This window comes from Balaenoptera physalus, assembly GCF_965194825.1.
Source record: "Balaenoptera physalus genome assembly, chromosome: 1".
NCBI classification, from domain to species: domain Eukaryota; kingdom Metazoa; phylum Chordata; class Mammalia; order Artiodactyla; family Balaenopteridae; genus Balaenoptera; species Balaenoptera physalus.
The window spans coordinates 47886047-47900103 of NC_138882.1; the positions used below are offsets into that span (position 1 = coordinate 47886047).

General features: G+C 50.1%; 1 protein-coding gene and 1 long non-coding RNA gene across 2 annotated transcripts in view; both read left to right on the forward strand.

The window, feature by feature from the left end:
• The window catches only part of LOC309666529, a 218886-nt gene that overhangs the window by 157251 nt on the left and 47578 nt on the right, over positions 1 to 14057 (forward strand). The gene's annotated exons all lie outside the window — the stretch shown is intronic.
• Positions 1 to 14057, forward strand: part of NCF2 (neutrophil cytosolic factor 2) — a 30312-nt gene that overhangs the window by 3333 nt on the left and 12922 nt on the right. The window contains exons 2-6 of the mRNA XM_082473219.1: positions 1415 to 1497; positions 7782 to 7890; positions 11882 to 12016; positions 12902 to 13009; positions 13302 to 13361. Of these exons, the coding sequence (XP_082329345.1) occupies positions 1415 to 1497; positions 7782 to 7890; positions 11882 to 12016; positions 12902 to 13009; positions 13302 to 13361 (495 nt within the window). The remainder of the gene's footprint in view (positions 1 to 1414; positions 1498 to 7781; positions 7891 to 11881; positions 12017 to 12901; positions 13010 to 13301; positions 13362 to 14057) is intronic.

Below are 14057 nucleotides of genomic sequence, written 5' to 3' on the forward strand. Positions count from 1 at the left end.
TGCCGAGGACAAGTTGTGGGATGTCACGGCACCTTTCTCAACTATTTTTTCTCTCATCTTCCCTAGTATGGGGTTGAGCATTCTCAACAATCACTTTTTCAGATTGGGCATGGTAAGCTGGAAACGGTATGGCGTTTGGAAGCAGAAAATCTAGGATCAAACCCCAGCTCTGCCTCTCTCTGGACCTTTGGTCTTCAGGAAGTCATGTAGACTTCTGGCTCTCAGCTTCTGGAGAGGTTAAACATCATGAAGATGGAGTGAGGCACCAACTATTTTTTTAAATGAATTTTTATTGGGGTATAGTTGATTTACAATGTTGGGTTAGTGTCTGCTGTACAGCAAAGTGAATCCGTTATTCATATACGTATATCCACTCTTTTTTAGATTCTATTCCCATATAGGAGGCACCAACTATTAAAGTGCTGTGTAACTTCACACCACTGTGTAAATGTTAGTCCTTATTTTTACCTTTTACTGCAAGTCTTTGCAAGGTGGTGTGGCCAGACGACTGACTCGCCGGCCCCTTGAAAGGGCTAGTTGCTACCACAGCCATTCTCACCCTGACAAAGAGGGAGAGATAGGCCGCTTGGTACACCTGCAGAGACTACCAAGCCTGCCTCCGGCTCCAGAGTGGGCAGACAGGAGTGCAGGAGGGCCCTGTATCTGGCTGGAGGGAGAGGACCCCCACCTCCTCTCCGGGGCCTGCCCAGGGGCTGAGCAAACGGCACCGCAGGTGCACCGTCAGGAGAAGAGGTTGGCAAAGCTCGGCAGCTGGTCTGGGTGCAGCTCTGCCAGCAGGAGCTGTGGCCTCCGGCCTCTCGGGGCTCCTGGGCGAGGCTGTGCGGCCCAGCTCACCTCCTGGCTCGCCCACTCCGCCGTCCACCCTTCGTCTCCCTGCTCTAGGTTTCTCTTTGCTTTCTTCTGCTCTGGCATCTCATTCTTTCTTTGGTTTCATACTTGAGTCCTCACTCCTGGCATTTTCTATGCATTCTTATTTGTTATTATTTAAATTGTATAATATTTCAAAACAGTGAACAAAATGGCCATAAGAACACACATACAGATAATTACCTTAATTGCATAATATTTCTGTAATACATTTATAAAATAAATATAACGCTGTATATAACATTTTAATTAGGTTATTTTCCAATTTGATTACTTTTATTATTTTAATCCTGTCAGTAATCTTGAAAGGCAGATTTGAATATCCCCATTTTACGGAGGAGAAAACTAAGGTTCAAGGAGATTAGGTAAACTGCCTCATGCTGTGCCGCTAGGAAGTGACAACACAGGGCATTCTGACCCCTCAGCCTCCGGTCACCTTCAAGACACGAACCGTTCTCGTGACCCTTCCTGCCTCACCCTCTGGCTCATCTCACACCTCCTCACAGCCTGTCTGTTCTCCCCACAGGCCTTCACCAAAAGCATTAACCGAGACAAGCACCTGGCAGTGGCCTACTTCCAACGAGGGATGCTCTACTACCAGATGGAGAAGTAAGTGGTCCAGTGTTGCACAAGCTGGAGGAGTGCACAGAGAAACCCCGAGGGGGTCTTGGTGATGCCAGACGTGGTGTTTGAGCAGTATCTCCCCAGCCTCTGTTGGGAAGCATGACTGGACCTTCTCTGGGAAGTTATGCAATCAGTCAGCAAGAGGCAGAAGCTCTCTCTGGGGTGATAAGGCAGGCCTGCTGCCCAGTTATGGCCCACAGTGAGCCTACATAACCACCACAGGCTAGGTGTGGCACCCCACCAGTGTTCCTGATGGGTCATAGCCCAGATGGTGATACCTTGTCCATCAAGGGAGCATCCATGGTGGTCTACTGCTCTGAGGTATTGAGCTGTCACACAATGACGATCGTCATGAAGCCACATCAAAACCTTCCTTCATTCCTGCAGAACGTGTTTTCAAACACCCGGTTTAATCCATTCAATGAGATATAATTCAGCCACCAAGGTGAGAACATAAGCAACATTATATGTACAAGAATATATTAATACAGATAAATAAGTAGCATATGTCTTAACATAGAAAGTTCACCATAGATACTAAATTTAAAACAGATTTCAAAATAGTATGTATAGCACAATTCCATTTCTATTTTGCAGAATAGTCTGAAAGGCCGTAGACCAAAAGGTTGTCAGCAGTTCTCTCCAGGCGGTGAAATTATAGGGATTTCCATTTTCTTTATCAGCCTTTCTGTACTTTTGGTGCATTTACAGTCAACACAAAATATTAGCAAAAAAAGACAAATAAATAGAAAATGAAAGTTAATCTCAATTCCCACACCCCTCCCCCAAATATCCCAATAACATACAAATAACAAAGAAAACATATTCTAAGCATCAGTTTTAAATGTTTTAAGGGATGGTGAACTGACCCTTTGTAGAAATTGTCCCATTAGTGTGTATAAGTTCTAGTGAAGACGATTCAGCTCAGGCTCATGAAGAACTTTCAAACAGTGAAAATGGTCATTAGGGGCATGGTGTGTATGTATGTGCACGACAGGTGAGGCAGGGCGTCATTGGTGGGGCAAAGGGGAGGCTGTAGAGGTTGTCCAAGCACTGGGGAAGGGGTGGGCTGGGCTCTGATGCTCTACATGCAACCCTGGAAGACTTTGATCCTAGGGTTTAGTCAGACACCAAGCCTGCAAGGCCGCTATGCAGAGCTGTTGCTAGGGGCAACCACCAGAAGAAGCTCAGAGGACTTGCAAGATGTAGATGCAGTTGATTACCTGAATGGGTAAGAGCAGGGGTGAAGTCTCCCCAGAAGAAGAACCGCAGACACAGAGGCAGTCTGAGAAGAGAAAGCCTTGAGCTGAGAGAGGCGATGCAGGCCTTTACTTCTTGGCAGCATCATGCCTCTGTCTCCTTTCTTAATGCTCTCCTCCTTCTCGGTCCCCCCTTCCCTCATCCCTGCTATCCTCTGGGTGTATAGGGTATGCAGGCAGGTCTGAGCACAAATCCTCCAGTTGGTCTTAAATCTCAAAAGACAAACTCTAAGGCCATCCTTTAATTAGTTCTAATCTAACAACCTCTGATGAGGAGAGACAGATGGCGAAGAGGGGAGCCTCCCAGAAGAAATTTCTACGTGAAATGCCCGGAAGTCCCAGAATCTGAAAGGCTCATATACTGAGTGAGTCAAAAAGACCTCAGAAAAATCCAGGAATAAGACCCAGGATTCAATTAGTCTGTGATTGATAATAGTTCAATCCAAGAGAAAAATCTACCAAGTTTTATCTTTAATTCAATAACTACCTATTGAGAAAATAATGTAAATGAGGCACGATTCTCAGCCCTAAGCCGCCTTCTTTTCTTTCGCTCAATCCATAGGCGTTGGTGTCCTCCCCTCCCCAAGGTTCAGCTCTTGACTCTGTCTTTTTATCACTATAACAGTGGTTGAGAAATAGCAAAATATATGGGCTATCTTTCCCCAAAAACACATACAAGCACCTACATACTTTTATGTACAATTCCAGGGGGTTCAGTGTCCCCTGAAAATCATACATGAACCCTTAAGGATCACACCCTCTCCTGTTGGATTGATCTCCATCCGTACCCGGCCAGCTACTAAGTGTCCACCTGGGATCAACCCAGAATGTCTCTCTTCCTAAACCTGGTCAAGTTGACTTTTTAAATATCTTTTAGATGCACCCATCTCTCTCCCTCCCTTCCAGCACTGCCCTAGTTTAGACCCCATTTTTCACCAGGACTATTGCAATCACTTCCAAACTGATTTCCTAGCCACCTGTCTTGCCTTCTCCACCCATATCCCAGAGGGATCGTCTTAAAAAAAGAAATGTGATCTGTTTAAGAACCTCCGCTGGATCCCATTACTACAGGATAAAGGGCAGCTTCCCTTGCCTGTTACTCTGCGGTTCAGTGCTGTCCACCCACTCGCCTCCTCCGGCCTTTGCCCCAGGCACACTCACCCGCTAGGGCGGCCACCACTCTCTTTTGTGCGTCCTTTTTTTTTTTTTTTTTTTGTGCGTCCTTTTATCACATCTGTCTCCTCTATGACGGATCTGTGCCTGTATATTTGTCTCCTCTACTGCTCGCGAGGGAAGAATACTTCTTCACTCTGGAATCCAGTATAGTATTAAGACTAGCTTTCAGCATCTAGTATAGTATTAATAAATGCTTATGGAATTATTAAGTGAAAGCAGGTGAAATATATCCTCTGCTTCAAGGAACTTATACATTAAAAAGGGGAAGAGGTCACAAGCACTATAACGCAAAGCAGAATGGGGCAAGCGCTAAAGGAGATCTTTTTAGATAAGTGCCATGGGGACTTGGAACAATCGCTTCGTAATGAGTGGGTTAGCTTCAGATTACAACAGGACTTGTTTTAAGGTGGTGTTATAGATGTTTTTTCTCTCAGCTTTTCCCACTTTCAGAAGTTGTTGGGTTGCTCTTCTGTCATTTATAAAGTTCCACCAGAACGAAGGTAGAGTCGTTCTGAGCAGGCAGGTCAGGGCTGAGGATGGCTGCGGCTGGCTGTCTCACCTCTCTGACCCCCGCCTTGTCATCCGAAAGGGGAGGGAAGCTCAAGGTGCCTTTCAGATCCTGGCCTTCTGAATATTAGGGCCCTGATAATATAGCGAGACCCTTTAGGTGAAGCTGCCCAAAGAGGCAACACAGCAGAGCCTTTTCCCTGACGTCTGAAACGGGAACGGGCATGGCCCCAGCCCCGGGGCGTGGAGGTGTGTGACATTTCGACTCCTCTCAGCTGGCTCAGACTCTGTCCATTATCCGAGTGTGTGGACTGCAGGATTCTAGTCTGCACGGGGGCGCTGGCAGAGCAGGAACCGTCGGGAGCTTCGGCAGTTACCGAGAAACCTTTCCAGGGAGTATCACAGACATGAGGGCTACAGACCCTCCCAGGCTCAGAGCTGGTGAGAAGCATCAGCGAGTTTGCCACCACGCTGCCGAGCAGCCAGGGCAGCCCAGGCGGGTGACATTCCCCAGGCGGGTGTGTGCGTGAGGAAAGCCCTCGGGCCCAGCCCGGCAGAGCCTGTGGGGGGAGGGCGGGAAGCTTCCAGCACCTCGGCCTCATAGGGGACGCTGTGCGTTCCAGGTGGCACGGAGGAAACCTCCTGCGGCAGAGCTGGAGGGATGCAGGGGCCGCACAGCGCGCTGCCCCCAGCTCGGGGCTGAAGGCTCTTCTGGAATTTTCATCCTGAGCTTAGTCAGACCCTGTGCAGCAGGAAGCAGAGCTGTGTGTCCAAGCAGATGCCCCAGGGGAGCAGCTCCCGGTAGACACGGGGGTGCTGAGGAGAGGCTGGCAGCAGGCGGTCAGGGCGATGCTGTCAAAGACAGGTTCAAATACAGACATCTAGCAGGGGGACCCCCACCCCGTTTTAAACACAAAGCAAGCCTTTTGAATAACGTCAGTTCTTTCTTTCTCCCTCCTCCTGGGCCCAGATCTTTAACCATCCCGATGGGCAGAATTATGAGGAGGATTTTGTTGGGCTCATTCAACCCCAGGGAGACACAGGCGTTGTTACTTCACAGCTGAAACTCAGCTGCTGAGCCCGCTCGCCAGAGAGGCAGGTACACCCGCAGGTTAGTGGTGACAGCACCTCACGTGTGCCCTCCGAGGACCTTCCGCGCTCTCACAAACAGGCAGTGGAACGTGAAACGGGACACCTGCCTTTCCGCCTGCCCGCTTCTTCTTGGCTCAGTGAGTCGGAGCCGGTCACCCCATCTTCCGGCTTAGAGAGAACAGAGATGCTGACCTCGCTCCCCCTTCAAGGGAATGCCTAAAAGGATGTGTAAATGACTTGAAATGCTTCTTGCTTCTTGAGGAATGACCTGCCTGCTTTTAACAGGTTTTACAATCAGCTTTATTAACAAGGATATGTTAGAGGAGACCATCCTTCTGTTTCAAACGCAGGTCTCCTGCAGCTGTTCCTCCTGCAGCCCCTGCAGCTGTGGGACTTCCTTCCAACCAAATGACAACAGAATGTCCAGCTTCCCTCCCCCGACCTTGCCGCCACCCTGGGACCTCCTGGCCAGCCTGCCCTCCTGGCCCGCTCCAGGCTTCCCTGAGATCAGTGTTCCAGCTTCTACAACTATGTGTTTTTATCTCCTGATAATAGTTAATACAGTATACAGTGTTAAGTAAGCATGGAAGAAAAGGTTGCTATATGAATTTAATTGCCAGTTTTAGAGCTGGATCTACAAATATTAATAATAATAGTAAATTATTATATATATTAATATGTATATTATATTATTTATATATATATATAAATAAAAATAGTAAATTACTGTGTGTGCCAGGCACCGTCCTAAGCACCTGAATGCTTTGTGCTATTACTATTCTCTAATTCTAAAGATGAGGAAACAGAGAAACTAGGTGACTTGCCCTTTGTCACTAGATAATAAGTGGCAGAGACAGGACTCCAGTCTGGGTGGGTGTGACCTCAGAAATGAGATCCAGGGGCACATAGTAGCCAGCCCCTCATGTGCTCTGCTCCTTGAGTGTAATATGCTCCTTGTAAACAATGCGCTCCCTGTAATATCAACGTGGAAGCTGAGGCCAGGGAGGCAATTTGCCAGGGTCTCCCAGTTAGCGGTGGGGCTGTCCCCAGTCTCTCGGCCCCTGTCCTAGGGTGCCTTCATTACCCCACACCACCTCTCAAGGGTCCCCACCAGCCTGTGTCCAGATCCCAGGCTTGCATTCAAGAGAAGCCACACGTGGCAGCTCTGGGTCAGACAGTGGCCGGGGGGCTTTTGGTTCTGTGGCCTGCTGGGAGCCACCGGACAGCCACATTTGTTCCTGCCAGGCCAGGGGCTGGCGTGGGGATGGGGAGAGCTTGACTTTTGCTGCTTCTACCCCCTGCTGCCTGGCAATGGCTCCCTCCCACCAGGGCATCTGTGGAGGTCAGGGGCAGGCCGAGCAGGTCTGGTCCAGGTCCTGCCCACGCCCCCATGGGCACTATTTTTTTAAGTGGTTTTTGGGTTTGTTTGTTTGTTTGGGGGTGTTTTTTTGGCCACACTGTGTGGCATGTGGGATCCTGACCAGGGATCGAACCCATGCCCCCTGCATTGGGAGCCCGGAGTCTTAACCACTGCACCACCAGGGAAGTCCCGCCCATGGGCACTATTGATATGGTCGGCCCTGTTCTCCACCACGAATCCCATGACAGCCGCCCTGGTCCACCTTGAACCAGCCAGCACAACGCCAGCCCAACAAAGCAGAAGGGCAGCGCCAGAAGTATTAGAAATGCTGTCTGGCTTAAGTGATGGTTTCTGTTTTCTTTTTCCCAAAGTGTGTGGAGGAGGAGGGAGGGGACAGGAGACTACAAAGGCCACAAAACCAAGAGCTAAGCTGGACTCAGAAGAAGCTGAAGGAGAAGGCTCTGGGCAGGAGGGTGATGCCGGTGGCTGTGAGGAGGGGCCCCCTGGAGCTGCGTCAGGCTGGCCTGGCCTCCGGGTGGGAAGCAAGGCAAAAGTCATGCTCTGATCAGCTCCGTGGGGACGTGGAGGCCAGCGTGTGCTGCTCTGCTTAAAGCTCTCAGGGGAGACTGAGACAGAAATACCTGTGGCTGCCTGAAACTGGGAGGCTGGCAGGGTTGCTGGCATGCACCACCCCAGGGGGTACCGTTCACACTGGGTTCTATGGAATGCTGGGGCTCAGGATTGGCGAAAAACTAGAGAAGGTCAAAAGAGATTAGACAGGCGTCTTGTCCTAGTGAGACGGATGGGCAAAGAGAAGCAGACACACATTTTATTCTTTATTCCTCCGTGCCTTCAACTGGTTTCTTTCCTTGCAGATATGATTCCGCCCTTAAAGACCTTAAGGAGGCCTTGACTCAGCTTCGAGGGAACCAGCTGATCGACTACAAGATCCTGGGGCTACCGTTCAAGCTGTTTGCCTGTGAGGTGAGGAGGAAGGGCCCAGCCTGGGCAGGAGTGGATGCTGGCTGAGGGGCAGCTGACAGTTGAGATGCACGTCGATCTGTTGACACATCCGGGAGCCTGGAAAAGGCACTTCGCCTCCCCTGCCTTGGGACTCAGATTTTTCCCTTAAGAAAAGACTCAGATCAATTGCTTCGGGCTCCTCATGAAGTCCTCAGTTACCTGAGTGCATGGATCTTATTAACGTGAGGCTCAAAGGACCATGTAGTCATGAGTTTGCTGAAGCCTCCCTCTCTGAAGGGAGGCTTGGCTGCACACGACTATGTTGGCCTGTGAAAGTTGTCATAATAATTTGCATGATTCAGGTGAACAGGCCATTTTCTCAGCATTATACTGACAAGTCCAGAATCACGGGTTCACTCGCCATACAGAACCTGCCTTAACCCTGCTCAGTTCCCAAGTTCACACTCTTTGCGATGAATGGTCTGGCCTCATGTACTTGGTATATACCCAAAGAGAGAGTGAGGACAATTTAGCACCAAGCTGTCCCCTCCTGGTCAGAGAACAGCTCAGAGCACACAGTTAGGAAAGGTCTCCATAGAAGAATAACTTATGTTCTGTATGACCAAGACGGAGAGGCATGTCTGGCTGTGACTTTATAGGTTCATGTACTTTTTCCAACCCACCCTCTCCACTCCCGTTGTAAACCCCAAATATATACCAGTAGCTTTAAAACTAAAATTCATGCAAATATCATAGATCTTTATTTAGAAGAATTGGTGAAAAAATGTCCCCTTGTTTTAGTTTCTCAGACAGGAGAAGCCAAGTGTCCCCAGGGTCACTCAGGGCTAATAATAGAGTCCACAGCTGCCTGGGCCCCTGGGGACACATGTCCCCACCCAGCCCTGTGACAGGATAGCGACTTACTTGAGTTCTCCCAGACTAGGGAAATGAGGCTTTTCGGTGGGAATTGGCTGGCATTTGGCCAGCTTCTAGAGTACCGTCTCTCAGCTGTGGTCCTTTTGATACGTTGGACCAGCTCATTCTTTATTATGGGGACTGGCCTGTGCATTGTAGGATGTTGAACAGCATCTCTGTCCTCTACCCACTAGATTCCTACAGCACCCCACCCGCAGTGTGACAACCTAAAATGTCTCTAGATATTGCCAATTACCCCTGATTGAGAATCACTTACCCAGAACCTCTAGAGAAAGAATCCTAGAATGGTACCATCAAAGCAGAATTCCATGGGAGGAATGTTCCCCCTCTAGTTGGAGTTGAAATGACCAGGGGGCAAGAAATACTGGCTGTATGGGCTTCTCCGTAAGTGAGGCTGGACTTTTCAGGGTCCCGTATACCACATGGGACACTCCAGTCACTTCCCTACTTATAAAGCCACCGCTCCCTTCCCACCAGGGTTCTGAGAAATCACACCATCCTTTTTGAAAAGAGTCTGGGGCTTTTCCAGTCATGGAGTCATAAAAACCTGTTGCTAGAAAAGGTCTTAAGGGCAGGTGGCTGAGAACCAAACAGGAAGTTTTAAATGGCCTCGAGCTCTCCTTTCTTCCTGCACACATGGTCAGGGTTGGGCTGGGCTGGCCAAGCATGTATGCAGAGGACAACAGCTCATTGCTGCTCAGAAATAGCCCAGGAAGGGAGTCTAGATCCCTGTGTCTGGGCTTGGTCCCTGTGTCCATCGTTCAGCACCAGCCACTAACTCTATGGAAAAACCAACCATGCCCCCATCCATACTTGCCTTGATAAATTGTCCTTTTTATCTGGATGAGGCCCTGGACCAAATCACAGTGTGGGTGGCAGACTGGTATAGAGAAGTGTATTAATTATCTGCTGCTGATTACCAAATTGCTCTACAGCAGAGTGGCTTAAAACAATACCGTTTATTCTCTCACAGTTTCTGGGGTCAGGAACCCAAGCTTGGCTGGGTGGTGCTGGCTCAGAGGCTCCCATGAGGTTGCAGTCAGGATGCTGGCAGGGCTGCTGTCATCCAAAAGCTTGACTGGGGCCGGAGGATCTACTTCTAAGGTGACTTAGATGCCTGGCAAGTTAGTGTTACTGGTTGTCAGGAGGCCTCAGTTCTCTGCCACATGAACTTCTCCATAAGGCGGCCGGAGTCCTGTCATGACATGCACTTCCCCCAGAGGAAGTAATGAACCAAGAGAAAGTAATATGGAGAATCAGTGTCTTTTATAACGTAGCTTCAAATGTCACACCCCCCCTCCTTTCCATAATATTCTATTGGCTACACCTGTCAGCTCCCTTGGATGTGGGAGGGTGAGAATCACGGGAGCCATCTTGGGATCTGGCTGCACTAAAGCAAGGACTTTGGGATCAGAGAGACAGTGGTCAGATCCCTGCCCAACACTTACCAGTTGTATAAACCTAGGGAAGTTAAGTGTCATTTCCGAGCCTCAGGTTCCTCATCATCTGTGAAGAGAGGCTGAGTACTTACCTCATACACATTTGCTAATAAATTCACTCGTTTTTGCATACATTTATAATACCTGCCAGTGTCAGGCAATGGAGGTCCAGGAGTCCACAAGCCAGTGTCAGCAGCCAGAAGCTCATGGTCACGTGTAATGCAAGGTGATGAGGTTAGGACAAGAGAAGTGCTAGGGAAGGACTATGGAAGCACAGAAGTGAGGCCCCTACCTTGTATGGTGGTTGTGGGGTTAGAGATCACGCAGATAAAGTGCCTGGCCCAAAGAGGCGGTCAGTAAATGGTATCACTGATACCAATGGTATCAGGCAGCACTGATTTCCAGGAGCCCCAAGTTCTTCGTAGATTTAGCCTTCTGACTGCAAACACAAAGAATCCCCAGATGGCATCAGTCTGCAGACTCGGCCCTGTTATCTTCCCCCAAACCATGTGGACTTTCTCTGAGAAGGCAGGTGAGACCTCTTTGCTCAGCCTGCTGGCAAGTCCCGAGATAGTTCCCCAGATAATAGTAATGAGAGTAATGAACAGCTATTCAGCACCTAGTGTGTGCCAAGCAATTGAACTCAGTGCTTTATGTGAATTATTTATTTCTTACAAAAATCTGGAGGCAGGAAACGTTATTATCACCATTTTATAATGAAGCCGAGGCCACATACTAGCAAACAGCCCTGGGGTACCTCCACCGCACTGCCTCCGCGGGTTACAGCTTGGAAGGCCAACAATCCCCTTCTCCAGCCGGGCCTCGGTTGACCAGCTCTACCTCCTCTCTGAGGCCCTGGAGAACTGCCCACACCCCACCCCGGGGCATCAGGCTGTGACTCCCATCACTTTCACCTGTGAAAACTTGCAGCAGATCCTGGCTGTTCAGTCATCCTCCGTACATGCTGCAAGGAGCCCTAAGAACTTGCTGCACTGTCGTTAAAAAGAAGTAAAGTAAACCCTACTTGTTAGTTGCCATCTTGATTTTCTCCCACCCCAGGTATAGTGCTGCCCTGGGTTTGTATCGAGTCTCTTTCCACCTCCAGTGGACTTTTGCCCATAGAGTTTCCTCCTGCCCGTATGACTACATCACAGTCTTGTTACTCCTGTGTTCTGGACAGGGTTCTCTTGGTGCTGATGCTGAATGATGCATCTGGAACCCTCTCTCTCTCCATCCCACACCTGTCCAGTCTTTGAGCGCTGGCTCAGTGGCAGAAGCCGGTCTGGGAGGCCACAGGCCTGTATTTTATTCCCAACTCTTCAAGGGGCCTTGAGCACATCACTGTTCTCAATACCAAAACCACACAATAATTCTCGTCCCCTCCTGACCTACCTGGCTGTTGAAAGAATGCACACGATGTTGGATTTGTGCATTCCATGATGTTTTCTTCACACCGTCCTTGTGCTAGATATAACTCAGGAGCAAAATCGATTGTGTTTTGGATATTCCCAGGAGAGCTGGGAAAGGGAGAAATGTCACCAGGCAACATTCCGGGAACACACGTGCAAGCTCTCCCCTGCGTGGTTCCTAGATTCGGAGCAGCCTCAAGTTTTATGTTGTGGCCTGTGCTTTTCTAGGTGTTATATAATATTGCTTTCATGTACGCCAAGAAGGAGGAATGGAAAAAGGCTGAGGAACATTTAGCATTGGCTGTGAGCATGAAGTCTGAGCCGAGACATTCCAAAATCGACAAAGCCATGGAAAGTGTTTGGGTGAGTGCGCTGGGGAAGCAGGTGGCAGGAGGATTTGCTTGGGTTTGTGTTTGTTTTAGTGCACGTGCGGATCGGGAAGTCGTAATCGTGGTGCTTTTGCCTCCTCTGAACTCTGGGTAACACTGATCTTGGGGCGTGTTTCCATGTGGGATCTTGAATCTGGAAGTCTGAGAAGCTGGGGCCTAGAGTAGGGGACGGCAGAGCCCTCCTCATGCCCCTCTGAGGGCGCCTGGTGGCAGCCGGGGATGGGGGCGCTGGGGGCTGGGGCAGCACACAAGGGCAGAGGCTGTGCCCGCATGCTCACCCCTGGGTCCTCGAAACCTGGCTCCGTGCCAGGTGCATGCCAGCTCTCAACAAAAATGCACTGATGATATGAACGAATGGTGAAAAGTATCCACAGTTTGAGCGCAGCTGGGGATGAAGCTGGTTTTAAATAAGATTTTTAAACACCAGGAACAAGGGGGCTCAAGTCAGTCTGTACATGCCCATCCACGTCTGCGGACACCAGTCCCAAGAGAGCACTGTTGTGGGCCTTGCTTGGGTCCCGGGCCACCTTTGTGGTTGTGGTGCCTCCCAGGCCGTGAGTGACAGCCCTGCCTGAGCCACACAGGGTGGGAAAGGGGCAGCTCCCCTAGGAAAAGAGCGTGTTGGGCAAGCAACGCCCACAGATGTCCTCATGGCCTCTCGGTGTAAGGCGATTGTGAACCCAAACGGTCCTACCTTAGACACCCTGAAATAATAACAAGTCCGGCCCTGCACATTGAGAAAAAGTGCTCTTGTGAGGTTATCTCAACGGATCCATGCATCCATTCATTGAGGGAGGCAGGACAAGCACCCTTAGCCCCATTTCACAGGTAATAAAAGACGATGTTCTCTGTGTTTTAGAAACAGAAGCTGTATGAGCCAGTGGTGATCCCTGTGGGCAGGCTGTTTCAGCCAAATGAAAAGCAAGTGGCTCAGCTGGTCAAGAAGGATTACCTAGGCAAGGCCACGGTAAGTGAGGTCACTCAGCGTCCCCTGAGCTCCCTCTGGCATGGGCCCTGTGGAGCAAGGGGGGAGGGGCTCTTGGGAAAAGGGCACCTGCCTTGTGGTTCTGCCCTGGGAGAGCAGCAACTTCTAACCCAGAGGGTCAGCAAGCCCATCCTTAGCCGCCCTCCACTTCTGGAACCAAGTACCCGCGAGAACAGATCCAGGGTGTGAGAAAGGAGGGAATCTTGGGGAAAACCACAGAGGGATGGGGAAGCATTGCTGACCGAGCCCTCACACCTTCCTTTCTCAATTTCAGGTCGTGGCATCTGTGGTGGATCAAGACAGTTTCTCGGGGTTTGCCCCTCTGCAGCCACAGGTGAGGCGGTCCTGTCCTTCTCCACGGATCGAGGTCTCTAGAGCTCTCTGTGAAACAGCCAACTGGGGAGAATATTTGTGCTCAGCTGCCTCGTTTTAAGGGCTCCTTCAGCTGAGCTCTCAGTGCCTCTGAGGGTGTCTGCATGACCATCCTCTGTCACGGGTCCCATGACTGGGGGGGGAATGAGGCAGTTTTAGGCTTAATCTCAAGTCCTCGGGAACCAACACTCCTGCTTCTCCCCAGATGCCAGGCTTCACTTCTCTAAGTTCTAAGAGAACTCCTGGGTGTATCGTCTCTCCCGAAGTCTTGACCATTCTCTCAGGAAATTGAAACACAGCTAGGGAAGGCTTTTTCACAATGCCTCTTCTCAGACACAGGACACAGGGGCTGGTAGGGGACTCCCATGGGGCCCGGGGCCTGAGGCCTTGGCTCTTCTGGCTGCATCTGTCTGCCAGCGTGCAGGAGATTTCCTCGGGAACACAGGTGGGGGGCCCAGGGTGAACCATCTTTCTGCTCAAGCTGGGCTCAGAGACACAGTTCCAGATGGATTAGGTGACAGTGGGTCTAGAAATGTGAAGGCAGAGCTCCCTTATGAAGGGAAGAGGGTAGGGCCGGCTAAGGAAAATTCCAGCTCTGCTGCAAAAGAACCATGGTGGGCAGGAGTGTTGGTCCACACTAGCAGAGGGAGGGGTTTCT